General features: G+C 36.4%; 2 protein-coding genes across 4 annotated transcripts in view; both read left to right on the top strand.

The window, feature by feature from the left end:
• Positions 1–7,447: 7,447 nt before the first annotated feature.
• hmg20a (high mobility group 20A) lies at positions 7,448–13,085 on the top strand (the record flags this gene model as incomplete). 3 transcript variants are annotated; one of them, XM_084095405.1, is made up of 9 exons in its annotated part: positions 7,448–7,770; positions 8,541–8,616; positions 8,695–8,904; positions 9,505–9,637; positions 9,876–9,913; positions 11,036–11,111; positions 11,195–11,410; positions 12,442–12,574; positions 12,658–13,085. In XM_084095405.1, exons 2-9 carry the CDS (start codon positions 8,551–8,553, stop codon positions 12,659–12,661), a joined length of 876 nt encoding a protein of 291 aa, XP_083951531.1. In that variant the 5' UTR covers positions 7,448–7,770; positions 8,541–8,550. The 3 variants fall into 3 exon arrangements, with proteins under 3 accessions (XP_083951531.1, XP_083951532.1, XP_083951533.1); XM_084095407.1 differs by having other exon boundaries at positions 7,633–7,770; positions 11,039–11,111; XM_084095406.1 differs by lacking the exon at positions 12,658–13,085 and having other exon boundaries at positions 7,628–7,770; positions 12,442–12,578.
• A 4,633-nt stretch (positions 13,086–17,718) lies between these two features.
• The window catches only part of peak1 (pseudopodium-enriched atypical kinase 1), a 30,445-nt gene continuing 26,834 nt past the window's right edge, over positions 17,719–21,329 (top strand). The window contains exon 1 of the mRNA XM_084095201.1: positions 17,719–17,883. The gene's annotated coding sequence lies outside the window, so the exon portion shown is untranslated. The remainder of the gene's footprint in view (positions 17,884–21,329) is intronic.

Here is a 21,329-nt window from a genome sequence, read left to right as displayed (position 1 = left end):
TGGTGAAAAAAAGTCCGAAATACACATTTAGGTCTTTATTTTACTACACTTCGTCTGTTTGCGTCTGTAGATTTCTCATAAATTCAACAAAATTTTGCGTTCTCCGCGATCTCTGCCGTCACCCTCTCACATGCACCGTTAGGAAGCTCTCTCTCTTCTGTACAATTCTGTTGGATCCAAATATGGATCACTTGCTCCTTCAAGGTGTAATATGATAAGCTTCATCCATGATAATGCCAAGTTATCGTATACAACTTAGCCTACATACATTTAGCCTAAACACAACACATTGTAGGCTATTTGAAAATGTTTAGTAGCATACAGACTACAAAATAAATATGTACATACGTTGTGAAAGTAAAATCTGGTGTTTTCTTTATTACATTGTATTGCATTTTGTAGAAATATAGTGTAAAATATAGTGTAAGCCATGCATTGCTTGGAAATATTGAGATCTAGTAAATCAGTATAACATAGACATCTGTAGACATGAAGTGGCAGCTTCAGCCATTCGCAGCTATGAAAAGTTTGGTGGCTGCAGCAGCCATTTAGGTTTTGGCTGAGCCGGCTAGCCAGCCAATAACTTCATCAGCCAGCCATTATTCTCAAAACAAATGGCTTCGGGCTCTACCTGTGAGTAGTAACTCTGCACTTGCGTGTAGTTCGGTAGAATGAAATGTCCATATTCCTTTTATATCCGCGGGACTCGCGTCGCGTGTGGAGCTGATAGCTGTCTCTTAGCAATACCGCCCTGCTTCATATCACAGTCATGATAAAAACATTGATGTATTTACTCATCCATAAACATTATTAGATCGGTCGGCTTGACGTTGACGACAAGATCCATAATTCTTAGCAAATGTTGCATCATCAAACTACGCCTTTGTTATTGTAAAGAGGTTAGCGACCCCTAGCGGCGATAAAATTACATACTGTACGTTTAAATGTGAGCCTTTAGTCGCAAAGTATTTTGAACAGTAAAATGACAAACGGGATGCCATTTTAAGTGTCAGTCAGATGACTGTTTTATGTCTGGGCCAGAATAAGTTTTCTAGCTATGCTCTGCTACCACACACAGCCTATATGAGAAAGTGAGCATCAGTTTCTGCCCTTTCATGAAGGTGAGGGAGATTTTCAGATGACTTTAATCTTGGAGACGCCGCTGAGCAGCGGTAATTATGAGCGCTTCAGAAAAGGAAGATTAACACTCTGCTTTTCAATTAACAGCCTGGAAATGTGATTATACAGCAGCACGTTTCTCAAGGGGGGAAGGTTTGTCCTGGACACTTCATTCCTCTCTGCTGTGTTTGTTTTAATGGCTCTCAGTAAAGCTAACAGCGGATAGTGTTTCGGGCTTAATTAGAGATGAAACCAACACTTATCACGTTCCTCAAAAGTTCCCGAGCCACGGAGAGAGACGGGAAATGAGTGTGTGTGTGTCCGCGGATTAGACTGAAGGATTAACATTGACGCAGACAATGAGGAACCGACAATTAAAACAGATTAATTAGGGGGGAAATTTCCCTCGCAGTGGTCAACACAAACACTCCCCCGGCCCTGGAGGAATGAACAAACAGCTCAGCACTAACAAAGCTCACTGAACCCTAGATAAATGAACTGGCAGATGTTCCGCACTGAATGTCCTCCGAGTTTCTCTTGATGTTGTTCTTAAGTGAATGTCGTGCTTCGAGAGGAGCTGATTCCTCGGCGAGGGAGTTCTTGAGAGTCATGCCTCATCGCAGCCTGAGCTTTAAACGCATAATGAAACACCGTCCACAGTGTTTTTTAACTTCTGTTTTGTGACTGAATATTCACAGGCTTGATTTTGTCCATTAAGGTATTGGACCATGCAATGTAATCAGCCCACTTCCGTACAGTAGGCCTGTATGATGCAGTTCCGGCACTTCTCCTGAGATCTGATGGATTTTTGAAGGCAGCATAGATGTGTCCTTCGCTGCCTTTGGTATCCTACAATCCTGTGCTTTCCATTCTGTGACAGTTAGGCCCAATCCCAATTCTACCCCTTACCCCTTCACTTTCCCCTACCCCTCTGTTTTGCGGGTTCCCGTGAAGGGGTAGGGTTGTCTCGATTCTCTTTTGGTTGGAGGGGTAGGGGGAAGGGCCAGATAGCCCTTGAAACGAAGATTTTTCGGGACCACACTTCAAACGAAGGGGTATGAGAAATGTACCTGCATACACCGGCTACAGAGGCAACATGGCTGCCAATAATCATTTTCTTTATGTCACATTCAATCTTGTGTTCATATTTACGGTCATGTTCTTCAAAGAAACGTTTGCAAAAAAATCGCTGAAGTTCGCTAACGATAGTCCCGCAACATATTTTCATGTATGATAACCGGTGAATGTAATTGCGGCAGGGAATTGGCTTATCTTTTACCGTACGTCTGCTATGAACGCATTGTTTTCTTGTGGTTATATGTGAACACGATATAAACGAACAGTGCTTACACAGTTTCGTGCTTTTTGTAACATGATCAACCAGTCTTGTATGTTCTTTATCAAACAGGGACACCAGAGGAAACCCAGAGGCTCATTCGTTTTCGCGCTGACAACGAGCAACGTTTCCTGAAGTCCAAAAATACTTAGGCGTCGAAGATATCGTCATCTTCGTTGTTTTCTGCGAACTTCAGAAGAAAAATGCAAAAAAATAGCTGTAACCCACGCAATTGAGATGACTACAGCTGACGACGGCATCTTGGAAGTGTGTGATAAACATTGGCGCATCTCCTGTGACGTAGGCGCTAGCGACGACGTATAATGACGTGTAACGGTGTAGTAGTGGTGTCCCATTTCTTAGGGGAATATTTTCACCCCTATGCCTTGCCACTCTGTTTCAAGGGGCAAGGGTAAGGGGTAGGCGAAGGGGTATAAAATAGAATTGGGATTGGGCCTTAAACTAAAAAAGAAAGATGGCGCCTGAAAGTTGCAGTTGGTGGTCAGTTTGTGTGTAAATGTATATTATATTCTAACCCTCTGGTTGTGTTCCGGTCATTTTGACCCGGAGATGATTTTCTTTTTCCCGAAAATACTAGTTAATGTTATCGCTTTGGACTGAAACTTAGTGACTTTGTTCACAAAGGGTATAACTACTTCTCAAATGTTTTTTGACAGTTTTCTTACTTTTTTAAGGGGGGGGGGGGGGGGGGGGGGGGTAACAAGTGTCACCTTGTTACACTTGTGGTGTTCCCGGTCAAAAATTTGGTCTAAAAAAAACTAGCTTATAAATCTCTCATTATACTATATTATCACCCAATATTGGATTCAATCTTTTTGTCAACTTGTTCTCTTTCAGTTAGGCCCTCAATGGCCCAGTGTGACAATGTGCCATTTTGTACAAAATAAAGGTTTTTCAAAACAAAATTCCTGGTGAAAAATTAAAGTAGACTAGTGTGATCAACAGTGCCAATTTTCTTCAGATTTTATTTAATATTTCCAAAATTATTCAAAAATAATGTTTTTTTAATCAAAAAATGAGATGCCTTATACTCACAAATAAATGAGGCCTACGATTAATCAGATGCAAATAGAAATATAAAACCAGTCCTGATTGAAAGAGAACAAGTTGACAAAAAGATTTAATCCAATATTGGGTGATAATAGCATAACAAGTGATTTATAAGCTAGTTTTTATAGGCCGGTCATTTTTGACCGGGAACATCAAAAGTGTTATATAGGGTTTTGAACACAACCAGAGGGCTAAGTATATGTAAGGTACTCAGTATTAACTTCTTGATTATTGAACTGTTGTTTAAAAGCAATATCATGCTTGCAGTCATGCAGAATCATCATTAGAGAAGACAACCGTCTTTGAGGCAGAGAAAATACTTCATTTCGATGAATGAGTACAAAAAAAACAATTTTCTTTAGAATAACATGCACTGATGAATCATGCACAGTAATATTCCAAGGAAATATGAAGTGAAAACAGTAAACGAACCTTCAACCGTTCATGCTACATCATGGTGAGAAGCTCTTAAGTCACAACAAGAACAAGCAGAACCTGAGGTTACATGCCAGGCCTCAAAAATTAAATGTTTTATTTAATCACTGTTCAGTTCTTTGGTTTCCCCTACCAAGCTACCTCTAGACTAGCTAACCAATGCCTTAAACCAGTGGCAAAACAGCAGCACCTGTCGTCAAAAAACATAAAAGTTGTTAATTTGTGAAGATTATCATCTTAATGAACAAAATATGTAAGGATCATAAACTTTTGTTGGTCACAGAGCTTAGTTTCTGCAATAATCCAAAAGCCAATGGAAAAATAATATTGGGTTTTTGGCAAGGGAATTAGGGTGATGCTAACTTTAACTCATCAAAATAAGTTATGCAATTTTTTTTGTTATACAAGACTCAACTATTTTTTTTAAGTCAATTTAATGTAATTTAACCTTTAAAGTTGATTGTATTGGTGCAAAAAAAAAAAAAAAAAACGTTCAAATAAGTGGCCACATTATGAAATGTTGGATTGAACAAGAGTCAGGATATGAAAAATGTATTTTTTTGTTACACCTCATGTTCTGTGATTAGCTGAGTAAATGTAAGTATTGTTGTAATATTAATAAAAATATTATTTTACCCCATATGTGTGTTTTGTATTTTTCACATTAAAAAATGAGTGCTGTCAAATCGATCAGTAGCATCTACTGTAACATAAAAGTGTGTTCATATAATATATGTGGGTGTATATATATAAACAAACTTTTATGTTAGATGTTATTAATCAATTTGACAGGACTAAAAAAAAATTGATTTGTTCAAAATCATTCATGGTTTGTACAGGTCACAATCACTGGGTTACTTGTTTGAAATGGTTTTTCTATCTTTTCTGTTTATGTTTCTTGAGCTCAAGGTTAGTGTATACTAGAGCTACACTTCTTTTAAAGGTGAAACTGAACAGACATTAAACAGAGGCAGCAAACTGCTGTCAAAGAGCTGTCAGGATAAAGAGAGATACACACATCACAGAGATATATTCAGAGAGAGGTTCTTCTGACCTATGCTCACCCTAACCTCATCTGACTAACAGAAAGCCAGACTTGAAGACCTGCACAACTGTGTGCGGCTGCTGCTGCATTTGTTATGAGCGCCATTAAAGGCCATTCACCGTCCTAAATAAATCCAGAGTGGTTTGGAACGACATAAATCTTTACATTTTGGGGTTAACTTATTAGTTTAGCAACATGACAAGCTGGAGAGTTGGTCATCAGACGTTCACAAACACACACAAGCCGGAGAATTATGGTTTGAGTTTCCAGGTTTCACAGTAAAGTCATTTTTATAATCCATCAGGCGTCTCGCGCAGGGCGACTCCAGAGACACTCGCAATCTCTGCCATTGATCGAGGAGTAACATGATTGAGTCACTAAATGGCAAAATAGCAATAAGCAAATCATATAAAATTGATATTGTGTAACACTTTCGTGACAATTTAAATAGTTATCATCAGCAGACTTCAGATTCATTATATTGCAGGCTGATCACTCGTGAAATTGTTGTAACTGATCAATAAAGTGATTTATTCTTTATATAGTGTCATGTGATTATTAGTCAAGCAGCACTACTGCCCCCTACAGGCCATTATGGGTCTGTGCTGAGGGGTCATGACCCAAAAGTGGGACTTAGGTCTGTTTTGAAAGAGTTGTGAGACAAAAATAAATAAATAAATGCTATGTGCAAAAAAAAACATTCAATCAACCATATTATCGTGCATAGTTAGGACTGCCTAACCGCTTTTATTTTTCATTATTAGTGTTGTTATTTTTAATACAATATTTTAATTATTATTATTATTTTAATTTAATTTTCATTTCATTTGAATATTTAATTATTATTGTTGTTGCTAAATATTTAAGTAGGCTATTTTTATTTAATTTTCATTTTATTTTAAAAGTAACTTAATGATAAAATGATCTTATATCATGATGATTAAATATTTTAATTATTATTTTATTTAATTTTCATTTCATTTGAATATTATTTTATTGTTATTATTTAATTTTTAAGCGTTATTTTTATTTTCATTTTATTTGCATAATAATGTATTATAATTGTTATTTAATATGTTAAGTTTTCTTTCTTTTTTATTTAATTTTCATTTTATTTGAATATTAATTTAATTACTAAATTATTATGACTATTACAATTATTATATTTCATTAATTTGCCATTTTATTTAATTTTATTTAATTTAGTATGTTTGTATTATTAATATTGTTGCTTTTGTTGTTGTTATTATATATTTTTTTAATAATTATCAACATTTCTGGTTCTGTGATGGGTCACAGTTTTTATATTTTACACTTCACTGTCAAATGTAAAATATGCATCCTGATGCCAAACCATTCCAGAAGCTTTGCTATAAACACAGCCTTATTCCTCCAAAATAATAAACAACTCCAAAAACATAACACCATTCAGGCAAAAGGTCAGCTCATTAACTTCATGAAATGATGTTCACATTTCTCAAGGCCTGAGGCCTGAGCCGCAGCAGCGGAAAGACTGTCTGTCACTCTGATATCATTCATGTGGACATGGAATTGATCCCTCAGACCACCTGGATTAATTACAGCCTTCAGCACATTTTCAGACTGTCTGTAATTCTTTCTGACATAATGGAAAGTGTTTATGGAAACATGATTTGTCTTTACCCCCAGCACATACACAGTCAACTGTAATTCACACCTTCCTTCAACACTTTATGTTACTTTAGACCTGCTGTGAAGAGAGAGTCAGAGTGTGAACCATCAACTATCAAGGTTTTGTGAGCAAAAAAAGAAGGCCTCTAGCAAATCTTCTGCAGATTTTGAGGGTTTTTATTTCAAATAAGTGTCTGTTTACTTGTTTATTTATTTATTAACTTGCTTGCTTACAAACAGACTAATAATATTATTATCAATGAACATGCAACATATGGCCAGTAGATGGCAATGCGGCACAGAATTTAAAATGGTAGAGCGGCAACTGCCAAAACATGAATTTATAAAGTGGGCGGGGCGTAGTGGTCGTAAACTCGTTTTGGATTGGTCAGATGTGACGTTCATAGTCACATGGTAAAGAGAAGACAACAAAAAAGCAGCAAAAATACAAATATTATTTATCTTTTTTTGTATTATGACAAGAAACAGGAAAACACGATTTTAATACATCATTTCAAGGAAAATTATTGAAAAATTTAAAACATACTACATGGCCGAAGTGGCAGCTTGCACAGAGTGTACAGGACATACATACATATTAATTCTATGGTATAGACAATATGTGTATGATTCAATACACACAAACATATTGTTATTTTCATGTTGTTGTGTTTTAGATTTTTATTTTCATTATTAAAAAAATTAACAGAGGAGCGCCGCAATTAATTTAGTTGCACTTGCAGCTTCTGGCCAGCAGAGGGCAGTAAAACCCCATTAATCTCTCGTAACCCGTTAGTACTCCAGCAGCGTTTCAAACACAATAAAGCGCTTTTACTGAGGCTTTAACCGAAATAAAGCGCTTTTACTGAGGCGGAGAGGAGGATGATTAGAATAAAGATTGTGATGAGGAGGAGGCATCAGGGATCTGACTGACAGGGCTGAGATCGCATGACGAAGCCGTCCTGCTTCCCGTCGCCGCGTGATGACGTCAGCCGGCTCCGTGCATTGTTTTGACTCGGAATATTTTTCTCTGTAAAATTCCTGAAAAATCGTGCGAAAAAACACGTCAAAGACGCAATTTTACACGTGATTCCACATTCAGAACAAAAGACAGGTGAGACAATTGACGTCTGTCGGGTTTTGCTTGATTCTAATGCATCTGTAAAAATAATCTTCTGTACCAACCTTGTATAAAGTACCGTGCCTGTACTATAGTAAAATGGTCAGATGGTAATAGTTTTAAATGATTGCTACATCGATGTACAATATTACTTAAAATAATTATTTCCATTAATATATCACCATGGTACATGTCCCATAAACACGGTATGAATGGTACTGTATTCATGAAACCATGGTAATTTTAGTAAAGTTTAATTTTATTGAAGAAAATTAATGAAATATAATAGATATATATTTATATGGGTGTTCAATATATTTATATTGATCAGTTTTATGTATTTATTTTTTATATATGTATATTTTATGTCGTGTGTGTGTTAGTGGTATTAAAATTGAAAATAATTTAATATATAATATTATATATGTATACATATGTTCTTTTATATACTTATATATAGGTTTTATATATTTATATATATATGTGTGTGTATGTGTGTGTGTGTGTGTGTGTAAAATACAATTTATTAATGTACAGTATATATATATATATATATATATGTGTGTGTGTGTGTGTGTGTGTGTGTGTGTTTGAATATTATGTTAGTGAGTATAAGATGGAAAATTAATATATATATTATAATATGTAATCATAATTGAAACATAATTTGTACATGATATTTTGAGTTTTATTACAGTATTATTTTTAAATGCTGAGTCCAGTCATCTTCTCTTTTTACATATCTCCTATATGTGACACTAAAGGTCAGAGGTCATGGAGGAGCAGAGCGGGTCACCGGGGGGCAACACAGACAACAGCAGCCAGCGTAACGGAGAGGAGGTGAGCAGATCATGTGATGGCTGTCGTTGCACAGGTCGAGCAGCGTTAACCAGTCATGTGAATCTGTGTTTTTGGCAGAAACCTCGCAGGAGCAGCTGGACCAAAGGCAGGAGGAGGAAGAAGCCACTGAAGGACAGCAACGCCCCCAAAGCCCCGTTAACAGGATACGTGCGCTTCATGAACGAGCGCCGCGAGCAGCTGCGGGCGGAAAGACCAGACGTGCCTTTCCCAGAGATCACCAGGATGCTCGGGAACGAGTGGAGCAAACTGCCCCCGGAAGAGAAACAGGTCGGGACACACATAGTGCAGTAAACCTGAAAGAGGAACTATTGTGCTTTTTCACATTTTCAACTTTCTTTAGTGTGTGATGTTGCTGTTTGAGCATGAAAAACATCTGAAAAGTAACTCTAAAGGGAGTTATTCTCTATGTCAGTGTCACTGTTTCAGAACTCCCTGAAACGCCTCCATTGTAGTCTCGAGTTTTCTCTGGGAACGAACACGTCACAATATTCCTCATTTAAATAATTCCCGCCAAAAAGTAGTGTTGAAACTCACGATCATGGTAAGGGACGCGACATTTCCCAAATACGCTTAAAGTGGTTGACCAATCACAACACACTAGTCCAGCCGACCAATCAGAGCACATTGTGCTTTTCAGAAGGCGGGGCTTAATAGAGACCGGAACTAAACAGAGCGTTACTGACAGGAAGAGAGGTGCCGCAACAATGTCAAATATGTGAAAAATGATGTATTTTTTTGAACATCCAAGCATAAAAACCGATTCTAGTAGACCCATGCAAAATGAAGACCGTAAAAGGTCATCTTTAATCAAGATTAAAAGCTTTCCAGAGACATCTAACATCGCTCTCATGTCTCGTTCTCTCTCAGCGGTATCTGGATGAAGCGGACCGAGATAAGGAGCGCTACATGAGAGAACTGGAGCAGTATCAGAAGACCGAAGCCTATAAACACTTCAGCAGGAAAGTGCAAGAGAAACAAAAAGGAAAGAGACACAGAGGAGGTACGAAATCCAAAACGAACTTTTGTCAATCCTGCAATGAAGTGACAGCCACAGCCAATCAGAACACTTTTGATGTTCACTGTGAAGCTGTGTGGGGCAGGATTTGGGACCAGTGAGATTTCACAGCGGGTGGTTCTTCCTGGTAAAACGAGAATAGAAACGAAGAGACTGACAAAATGATGTGCATCACAAATCACTTGTCCAAAGTAAAGTTCCTCTCTCTTGCTGTCGTTATCAGATGCTGGACGGCAGGCACCTGGTGAATCCCTTCATGAGGTAAAAATATCCACGACAGGACACATATTTCATGTCGTGGAAAACCTGGAATTAACAGGAGATTGTGGTTTTAAGTCATGGAAAACTTGTTAATCTAAATCTATTTTTATTGATTTAAACTATTTAATTTGCTGTTTTTATGTAATGATCTTTTTATGGAATCATCCAATAATCATGCAAGACTGGAAAAGTAATGGCAATAAAATCCTAAACAGTCTTGGGAAAGTCAAGGAAAACTCTTTAGTCAACATCTGTTTTTGTAGTCTTTTATTATTATTCTAAACTATTTCATTTGCCTTTTTTTATACAATATTTTTTATTAGATTATCCAATATTCAGAAAAGGCTATACAAGTAATGGGATTTCTTTCTTTCTTTCTTTAAAATATATATAATACTAAATAGTAAAATATAACAATATGATAAAAATAATACTAAAATATTTAATTTGGCTACAGGGATTTTTATCGCAAAGTAGTCGCAAACTACTGGAAAATGACTGTAAAAGCCACAAAAAGTTAGAAAATCTTGAACAGTCATGGAAAATAAAAAATATTTAAATAGCTATAATTTGATATATATATATATTTTTTTTTATATATTTTTTTTTTTTTACTATTTGATGTTTTTTTATACAATAGTTAATAGGCTAAACTCTATAAAATGATCCAAAAATTGCAAACAACTTGAAAATAGAAAGGTGTGGAAACCCTTATTTCATAAAATGTGTTAAATATGTTATTAGTAGCTGGAATATGATCGATTTAGGCTAATATTTAATGAACAAACTTGCAAAGTAGCTTTCCTGCTTTCCTGTAGCTCAAACAGTAGAGTGTTGGCGCTAGCGACGCCAAGGTCATGGGTTCGATTCCCAGGGAAAGCAAGAACTGACAAAATGTAAAATGTGTACCTTGAATGTAATGTAAGTCGCTTTGGATAAAAGCGTCTGCCAAATGTGTAAATGTAAATGTAATGTAAATGTAACCCTACCCAAAGTGTGGACGAAATGTAGATAATTTTGACAGCCACTGTAATTCTATGGGTGCAGACTCTGATCGGGTCTTTATATTTTTATATTATAATATTTATTTCTAATCAATGACAAACATTCTGTCTGTCTCAGAAGGATCTGGAGATAAAGGATCGCTCTGTGTTTGACATTCCCATCTTCACTGAAGAGTTTCTCAATCACAGTAAAGGTGAGAGTAGAGTGCTGTTGAGTGTGTGAGTATGTCTTTAAGGAAAACATGATTCATTGAGCGTGTGTGTGTGTGTGTTACAGCGCGTGAGGCTGAAATGCGTCAGCTGAGAAAGACGAACATGGAGTATGAGGAGCGAAACGCGGCGCTGCAGAAGCATGTGGAGAGCATGCGCTCCGCCGTGGAGCGTCTGGAAGGAGACGTGCTGCAGGAACGCACGCGAAACAGCCTCCTTCAGCAACACCTGGACACCCTGCGCTCGGCCCTCACACACAGCTTCTCTACTGTCCCCCTGCCCGGTGAGACACACACACACACACATGACTGAACTACAAAAACCTCCAGCCAGCTGGGTTCAGTTGTGCAGTCTGATTCATTTTAGTTCATTTTGTTTAAATCAGTTTAATGATTCATTTCAGCCATGACCATAAATATATTTTATGTCTGAAATATTTAAATAAATATTACCTTTCTATAGGCCTATATATATATATATATATATATATATATATATATATATATATATATTCCACTTTATTCCACTTCTAATGAAATTAAATACTGAGATCCTGGTTGTGCTTGTTCCCAATATTAATTAATAAAAAAATATATACATAATATATTAATTACATTAAATATATGAATCATATAAATCAAATAAATGCAGCCTTGGTGAGCATAAGAGACATCTATCACAAAAAAAAAAAATATATATATATATATATATGTATATACTGTATGGAATATATAATATAAATACATAATATAAATATGTATATAAATTATTTAAACAGTGTGTGTGTGTGTGTGTGTGTATATATATATATTATTTTTTGTGATAGATGTCTCTTATGCTCAGCAAGGCTGCATTTATTTGATCAAAAATATAATATTGTGAAATATTTTTATAATTTAAGTGTTTTCTATTTTAATATATTTTTTATTTATTTGTGTAATTTATTCCTGTGATGTAAATCTGAATTTTCAGCATCAGTCTTCAGTGTCACATGATCCTTCAGAAATCATTCTAACGTGTGGATTTGCTGCTCATGAAACATGTTGGAATTTTATTTTTTTTTGATGAATGGAAAGCTATAAAAACAGTATTTCTTTAAAAAAGAAATCTTTTCACTGTCACTAACTGAATATATTTCCAATAAAACATTTTCTTATGAAAAAAAAAATGATCTGTCAAAATATTGCCAACATATTACTTTCTTTGTTTCATTCCCAAAGCTTATTTGAGTGAAGGCTGTTTCAACTGTGAATCCGATCTTCCCATTATGTGAAAGATAATCTTTTCCTGACTGACTTCCCCGTGTTCCTGCAGGCAGCGGAGAGACGCCCACACTCAACTCCATCGACTCCTACATGAAGAAGCTTCACAGCATCATCCTGTCCAGCCCACAGGAGCACCAGCACCTGATCGGCACCGTCAGGGACGTGGTCAACCGCCTCGACAGGTAGCCGCACACCACAGCATTCTTGCTATGCATGTGAACATGATCCACGTGTGCGTTAATGCACTGCTCTGATCCTCCTGCAGGTAATTGTGAGGCCCCGCCCCCTCTCGTGCAGTAGCCCCTCCTCCTATCTTGCGATGACCGCGTTTTTTTGTGTCAAGCAATTATTCACTTGTTTCCTATTTATTTTTTTACAATGCTGTTTTTATCTGCTCTTTTTTATTTTTTTATTTTAGCAGTTCACGTTTGCCATGCATTTATGCACGTTATTAAAATGTAAAAACGTTATTTTAGAAGGGTTGTGGTTTCATCTGCATGTATACATGTTATTTTGATTTTAAGCTGAATTTTATACTTGTAATTTCTTTCATATTATATGTAAGAAAGTGCGATGTTGTGTTCGTGTGAAGAGAGGCAGGTTCATCTGTAGCTGGTGTCTTTGTACTGGAGTTACTGAATTCCCTCTATGGTCTTGACATTTGAAGAATTCAATAAAGCAAATGTATGAAGACATTGATGAGTGTCTGATTCTCTCTCTCTCTCTCTCTCTCCTCCAGCTCATTTGCTAGATGGTTGCCATTAATTAATTAGATTTAGTTCCTTCTGGGATGAAGCGCTAGAGACAGCAGTGTTACAGTTCTCAGGACAGACGGTTTGCTGAAGGCTGCTACTGAACAGCTGTAACACAGTTGGGCTTATAAGCAGGTGTGAATTAATTAAAGGTTTTTATATAAAAAACACAATATCTGGGGTGAAAAGCGGCGACTCTGGTGTTTTTATGTAACGGAAAAACGGAGTGTGAAAAAAAGAGAAAATCTTTGAAAAAGGTCATGTGACACTTTAATTTAGGGTGACGTAGTTACACGTTAATACATGTACTTCTAGTAATAACAGTAAATTATGCATAATTACAAGTAACTAACCCTAAACCAAACCCTAACCGTAACTCAAGTCAATTAAGATTATTCAGTACTTATGTAAGTAACTACGTCACAAAATAAAGTGTAACCAAAAGTCAAATTCAGTTTTGAACAGTTTTAAATAGGTTAGTTACAGTTACTATTTGGACTATTGATTTGATAAATTAATGAAATGACATTCACAAATTTGTAGCAGTGTTTTTTTAGTATCATTGAAGTACTTATTATTATTTTCAATCGTTTTTATATATATATATTTTCCATTTTCAGTTTAATTTTAGTGATTTTGTTGTGTGTTTCTGTTATTTTTAATAGTTTTTATACAGTATGTCTGTATCGTTTTTACTAACTTTTATTTTATTTTAGTAAATCAGGTTAAACTAAATTAAAATGAGAAATGTTTCCTTGAAACATTTGATAAAAGTGTAGTTTACTGTAAAACAAATACTGTACTTTTGTAAAATATATATTTTTCTAAATAATTTTACTCTATAATTGCTATGAAATCAAAGCCATATGTCAACCAAGTTCACAACCAAGTGAACTTGTGAAATCACAACCAAGTTGTGTTCCAAATTTGAAGTTGATATCACAAAAATTGAAGTTCCCATGAGATTTTGTTTAGGTGCTATACCAAAAATAGACACCCATATTCCATTGAATTTATTTTGTTAAATAAATTGACATTATTTGACATTTTCCTGTGACAAATTAATATATTTCTCAATCTCTCACAATATCTCTTCATTCACAAAACAGTCAGCAAATATGGAGCCTTGAGTCTCAGACCTTTCCGTCAATATGTGTTTTGTCAAGATTAGAAAAAAATTGTTAAAATAAATTTTGTAATATGAAACATCACCCACTATAGTGCAGGAGCCCGCTAAAAGATTTTAAAGTACCGTTTCCATGGTAACGCAATGTCCGATTTCGAAATGGTTTTGACAGGATGCATTTTGAGTTTTTAAGCTTTCGAATGATTCCTAATTTATGATTCCTAAAATATGTGATAGGAAAAAGGAATTAAAAAAAGAGCGCCAGGCGTCCTGCTATAGCTTGTATTTGATTTTATTTTGTTCAAGTAAAGAAACTGTTTTATGGTTTTAGTTTCAGTTTCAGTTTTAGTTATAATAACTCTGATTTATAGGTGTGAATTTAGTGTCCAAATAATATTTGAGCCATTGTAATATAGAGAAGAGATGAGCTGCAGCTGCACAGGACTCTGGGACATGTGTAATTTCCTTTCTGTTGTCATGTCCATTTCCTGTCAGACAGCAGGACTTCCTGTCATCCGTCAGAAATGGAGTACGGCATTCATGGCACAGGAGGGTCAGATGACCTAACTTCCTTTTAAACCATATGTCCTTCACTGTGTAAAAACGGCGGCAAAAACAAAATGTAAGCTCAAAAGTTTGCTCAAAAAATGAACATTCTGTCAATTTCCTCAACCTGGTGTTGTTCAAAACTCATGCTTTCTTATGTTATGTGGACCGCAAATGACATTTTGAAGATATTTCTGCATGTCCGATTGTGAACGGCTCACTCTTTTGAACTAGATCGTGTCAGTGAATCAATTATTCACAAAACCAGATTAAATGATTCATTTGTGAATCAAACTTATCAGGGTTATCAAGTTCAGCTCAGTAATTATCACTGAAAAAATGAAGTACATTTTTAACAATGCCATGACTTCAGAACATCAAAATATAGTTGTATATTTTATGGTGCAAATTGTAATTTTGTTTTCCACAGAAGAAAGAAAGTAATCTAAGTTTGGAACAACATGACAAATGATGACAGAATTGCCATTTTTGGGTGAACTTTTCGTTCAAAGCATGGGATTGTTCATCTTTCCCTCTCTCTTGCCCAAAGCGAAGATCCAGCTGAATGCAAGAACTCATAATCATATCATAAAATGAGACTCTCTTTGCCCTAGAGATGTTTTTCATTTCCTCAATTGGGAGAAACAACATATTGAGGAGAGGAGAGGAGAGGAGAGGAGAGGAGAGGAGAGGAGAGGAGAGGAGAGGAGAGGAGAGGAGAGGAGAGGAGAGGAGAGGAGAGGAGAGGAGAGGAGAGGAGAGGAGAGGAGAGGAGAGGAGAGGAGAGGAGAGGAGAGGAGAGGAGAGGAGAGGGCCATCAGGTTATGATGTGGCTTGTGTGAGTCATGAGAAGTAGAGCTCATTTCCTGTCTCTCATACTGAATATCCACCCTGAACCCACAGACAATAGAGTCACACAAACCAATAACCCACACACAATGAGCTCAGCAACACTTTCTCTGAATCAGCTTTGTCCTGTCATGAGGGAATAGGATTTTCCGGCTTTTCCATGGCTGATGATGGTCTACTTCTGTCATTCTCATTCTTCAATATTCTGCCCTAAATGTGGTCGCTGTATCATAGAGGAAAAAGATATTTCACGAAGAGCTATGGTCAGATATGTATTAGATTAATATTGTAGTGATGGTTTATGCATGAGTTTCAGCTGACGCAAAAGGAAAAAAAAAAGAAATAGCTATCGGCTTTTAGGAATAATTCATGCCTTTCTTTCAGGACACAAAGTAGAATGATATGCAGAATGTTCACACTCCTTATTTTACAACAATGAAAGCATATAGCAACCAGATGGCGAGCTCCATAATGGTCAAATAAGCACCATTAAAAAAACAAAAAAACATGGAAAGTTTAATTTCATTTTTGATTGGTTTTGAATGGCAGCATTAGTTCTCAACAGAAATGCAATGAGGTTACAAAAACAAAGATACTTTGAATGCTTCCATTGGGTTTCCATTACTTTAAATGTGTTTTCTGATGTTATCCATATACATTACATTAATACACTTTTCAAAAGACTGCAACTCTCAAATTAAGGCTGATAGCAGATAAAAAGATCTGTTGTGAGACTTTAGGTTTCACATACTCATTCATTTATACTGTATAGGGATTCAGGGCCTCAGAAATATGAACATCTTACAGGTTTGGAACAACATGATGGTGAGTTGTTGATGATAGATGAATCTTTTGGGTGAACTATCCCTTTAATTGAAAGATTGTATGTATGGCAGCATGTGATTTCTTAACGTATTTAATTTATTGTGTTTTACCCTGTTTTACTGTTTGATAGGCCTATCTGTGATGATGTATTTTTGTTGGCCAAAACAAGTTAGCATTTTTTTTAAATGGGGTTTTGGTTAAATGCCCAAAATAAGGTCTGAGGTTAATATAAACTCATATTTTCATGTTTTATTCTACAACGTAAAATACACCAGTAATTGTGGTTTTTTAAAAAGCTTTTGGGTCTTGAAAAAGGGGGTTGTAAACAAGTCGCTAAATGGGACTACAGGGGTTGTCTGGGACATTAAATGTGATCACACTGAATAAGTAAACTCATCAAACTCACAAGTCTGCTTTTACAGCCTCATTGTGTTTATAATCGCACTCTTGCAAACTATTATAACCCTAACTTTCAGACAAAAAAGTTTCTCACCCAAAAATGTTTTTGAAATCAAGACCATATAGGCTGCTAGTTTATTTATAGCCTGCATTTGGCTTTTTACTTCTGGCAATAGTATCTGCTTCAAAATTCATAAAAGTTATTGTTCATTTGTGCAGATTATCTTGATAAACAAAACATGTACGAATTTTGTTCATGGAAAGGTCACAGAGCTTATTTGCATAACCTAAAAGAAATGTGTAAAAATAAATGAAAAATGTACCATATGTGTTGGCAATATAGGCTACTGTGTAAATTAAAAGTGTGGCCCTGATTTGTGGCCCTTGAGCTTTCCAAAGTTGAGTAGAAATGTATGAAAATGTCACTTGTGGGCGGGGTTATGAGGTTGTGCGCTAAGGTTTCGCGGCAAAATGAACTTTATGGCGACACAGATATGAACTGGGACTGTATCAACAAATTAAATGTTTTACTTAAGCATTTCTAAGACAATCGCATTCTGTATTATACGTGATAATATAGTTTCTAAGGAAAGGATTTCAAAAATAAACCACAAGTGTCCTTATAATGATATTTCCAAAAAACAAACAAACAAAAAAACATTTGTCTCAAAATATAATACAGTTTTACATTTTAGTCTCTATTATTATTAACGTTCTTCAAAATATCAAATGAAAACCACAGCAAAACTGTCTGGGAGCAAAGCGCGTTTCCGACATTCCAACACGAAGTGCGCGTCCACAGCGCCCTGCCCTCTGCGCGTCCCCGACCGTGCTCGAGCCGTTACCGGAGCGGCGGAACACAGACGCGTGATCACACATTTCTCCCGAGCAAAATATCCATCAGAGCCCACGTTCAGTTTGACGACAGTTCCGCGATATTTGGATTAGGATGGCGCACACGGGTTCGTGAGGAGAGCGTTGTCGTTCGCTGAAGGTAAGAGCAGAAAGTTCGTACGGAGTTTCACAGAAAGATCCACGCGGCGCGTCAGCTCGAGCGAATGGCGCATATTTAGACGCGTGACGCGCAGCTGTGATTTTTCAACCAGTTTATTGTCAGTTTAACGAGTTGAACATTTCAGAAGGGCCATGAAAATGTTTGTGTTGTGGTGGTTAAACGGTTAACCTGAGTCATTACGCGTGTTATGTCTGATTGTGGTGTGTAACAGCTTCAGGAGTGTTTTCTGCGTGCAAAGGATAAAGTGTCATTTCTGCTAAATCATTTCTGTGAGGAGATAAAATGTAATTTTCTCTGGAAAGTCCATGAGGGAAAAACCTGATGGGATCTGACGCCGGTTCTGGAGAGTTCCTCAATGTTTCTGTCAGGATGCTGTTGTGTGTGTGTGATGTGATCCGTTTTAATATCAGCTTTCACTTTAGTAACTATAAAGAAAATATGTTTAAGAAATGTGTTTTTCATATGTCTTAAGTTGTCAATGGGATAGAGGATTTTTACCATGTGGATGATTTAGCATTTTTACATTCACTGCCAAATAGTTTTTAGAGAAGGATTAATTTGAGCTCACATTATGCCTGTATAATTAATATGTGGTTATTATTAACCATACATGCATAATGTTTCTTTTTCACCGCTTATGACAGACGATGAACAGGAATTGCTGTAACGTTAGTTGTATCCAGACTCACAGACAGTGAAAAGGCAGCTCGAGAGGCTTGAATCATATGGGTTTCATTTTGGATGTTAGTTTTAAGCACTTGGCCTTTACCATGGTAACAATAATAACAGTTACTGAGTTATTCTTATTAGTATTAGTTATTGACCAATATTTGCCCAAATCAGCCATTTAACAGAATAGCCTTAGTGTGAATTTAAAAATTACTGATAGACTTGCTCATGGATAGTGCTTATAATGTGTATATATAGAAGTCTGTTGCAAGTTACTGTAGTTTTAATGGTCTCTGTAGTAGTTTGATTGAAACTCTGGTTTCCATTGTGAATTTTTGTGAGGTAGTGTCATAGCTTGGAGAAACGTCTTTTTTTCTAGAGTCGATCCAGAGGTTTTAAAGTCACCATGAAATCAAAATGGAAAAAATCAAAATTCTTATTTTTTATGGAATATTGCAGGATTTATTCTAAATGATTTATCCCTGCACATACTTTTTTTTTTTTAAAGACATGTTCCCTCGTAATCTTTAATCCAAATCTCCTCCCTCTTGCAAATGACAACAATACAATCAAATCCCAATGGACACAATTAAATCCTGCACGACATTTTTTCTTGTACGAGAAACAGTTTCACTCGAATATACGAATAGTGAAAAAAAGACTGAGTTTAAGTGGATTTTTGTGTTTTGGTGAATAGTTGTCAGAGGGTTGTGATTTGGTTAGGGAAGGATTTGAGCTCTAGGAAACAGGTGTGATGATGAGCACCCTGGGGAGGAGCGTGTGTGTGTGTGTGTGTGTGTGTGTGTGAGTGTGTGATTATGTTCACAGAGTGAGGACACTGAATCAGATCAGGACCTGACTGAGATCAGATTAACCAGACAAAATCATCCCTTCCTCGCTGATGTCCTATAAAAGTTCAACGGTGACCTTACGACAGATAAATGACTGACAGGTCACATAGCCAATCAAATCGCTGCACCGAGAAGCCTTGTTGCCATTTTGTCCGTTAAGCTAAACTGAACTATCAGACACATACAAACCTCCTTTTTTTGGCTAATTCCTTTTACCGTGGTTAAAAAAGCTGCTGTTATATGGCACATGTCATTTGAATACTAGGTATACAGAGTGGCCATATAATGGAGTTTTGTTTGTTCCTTTGGCAAAATCAGACTGTAATCTGAAAGTATGCAAGTTGTCATTGTCTGACATTGACAAAGTTGTTAATGCTTTCAATGGTCAGTGTTTGATCAGCAAACATGCATAGAGCACTCAGATAAACAGAAGCTCAACCGTACTTGCTTGAGGCGTGAGAACAAACCTCATTGGTTCTCGCCTGTCATTCAAGCATGCTTGAGCTTCCGGTTCTCTATGTTCGCTGATCAATGTTTATGTAAATAAAAACTTAAATTAAATCTGTTCATCATATAAAGTGATCGTGTTTATTCAGAACACTTAAAGGATTTATATACAATCTCTTTATCAACGTTTTGAAGTTTTGGGTGAATAGACTTTCAATGGAGGGACAGAAATCTCTCAGATTTCCTTAAAAATATCTTCACTTGTGTTCTGAAGATGAACAAAAGTCTTATGGCTTTTGAACGACGTAAGGGTGAGTAATTGAAGAAAGAATTACAATTTTTGGGTGAATTATCCCTTTAAATATCCGCTGTCTTGTCTTAAGGTTAATTGGATTTGATGGTCAAGAAGAAACACCTACTAAAAACCAAAAAGCAAAGTGACTTGACAATGTCCAGCGATTTAATCCCTGTCAGTGTGAACCAGGCTTCGGTCAGACGTGTGAGAGTCATTACAAACATGCCATTCAAATATATCAGTGCTATCATATAATCCAAACACATGCATGCAGTACACAAACAAAATACTTACACAGAAAAAACTTGACGGTCATTCACCTCTGTGCAGTTGCGTGTGAAAAGGCATTAGTCATTTGTAAAATAACAGGTGGTGTGTGTGTGTGACATGCTCGATGACAAAAAAGTTGTTTGTTTTGCGGTGAGTCTTGAGTTATGGAGCTGGCGTGAGTCGGACAGACAGACAGACAGACAGACAGAGAGCTATGGGAGCCTTTTGCCTCAGGTGTTTGGTATGAGACACACATAATCTCTAGTTTCAGCCAGACAGGTTTAAATATACACCTCCACTAGCCCTGTGCCCAAACTCTCCCAGAGCGGTTTAACTCGCTCGCAAGTTCAATGAAGTATTTCACTTGTGCACCAGTGGCCGACGGATATTGGCTTTTTGATGGCCGATGCCGATGCCGATATCTTAGAGAGCAGGGTGGCCGATGGCCGATATAAAGCCGATATTTATATATACACACTTTATATTTATTTTAATCAATATTTATTAAATTATAAATAAATTAGAAAAAAAAATCTTTAAAATAAACATGCTTATTCTTTCAATGGCAACTTCTTGAATCTGCAATCCTATTACAGTTTTTTCCACAAATAAAGTAATTGTTTAGAAATATATGAATATGTGAATGAAAAGGAAGTAAACACTGTAACAGGGCACTCAGTAATATGGCAATTTCGTGCGCACTGGTAATCATATTTTTTCAAATAAAGACAAGGTAACGCTAATTTTACATACAGCACACAGTGAAAACGATATGAATATGACACAGTGAGCAACTGGTTATAGCACGACAGCATATTTTAAAATGAAGGATTTAACGTTTTTTGATCGTGTCTCCTGTGAGGCTGGTCTTCTGTTCGCATTCACTCACTTCG

The sequence above is a fragment of the Abramis brama genome, assembly GCF_963993115.1.
Source record: "Abramis brama genome assembly, chromosome: 20".
NCBI classification, from domain to species: domain Eukaryota; kingdom Metazoa; phylum Chordata; class Actinopteri; order Cypriniformes; family Leuciscidae; genus Abramis; species Abramis brama.
Note: the sequence above shows the minus strand (reverse complement) of the source record. Positions and strands in the feature narration are given on the sequence as shown.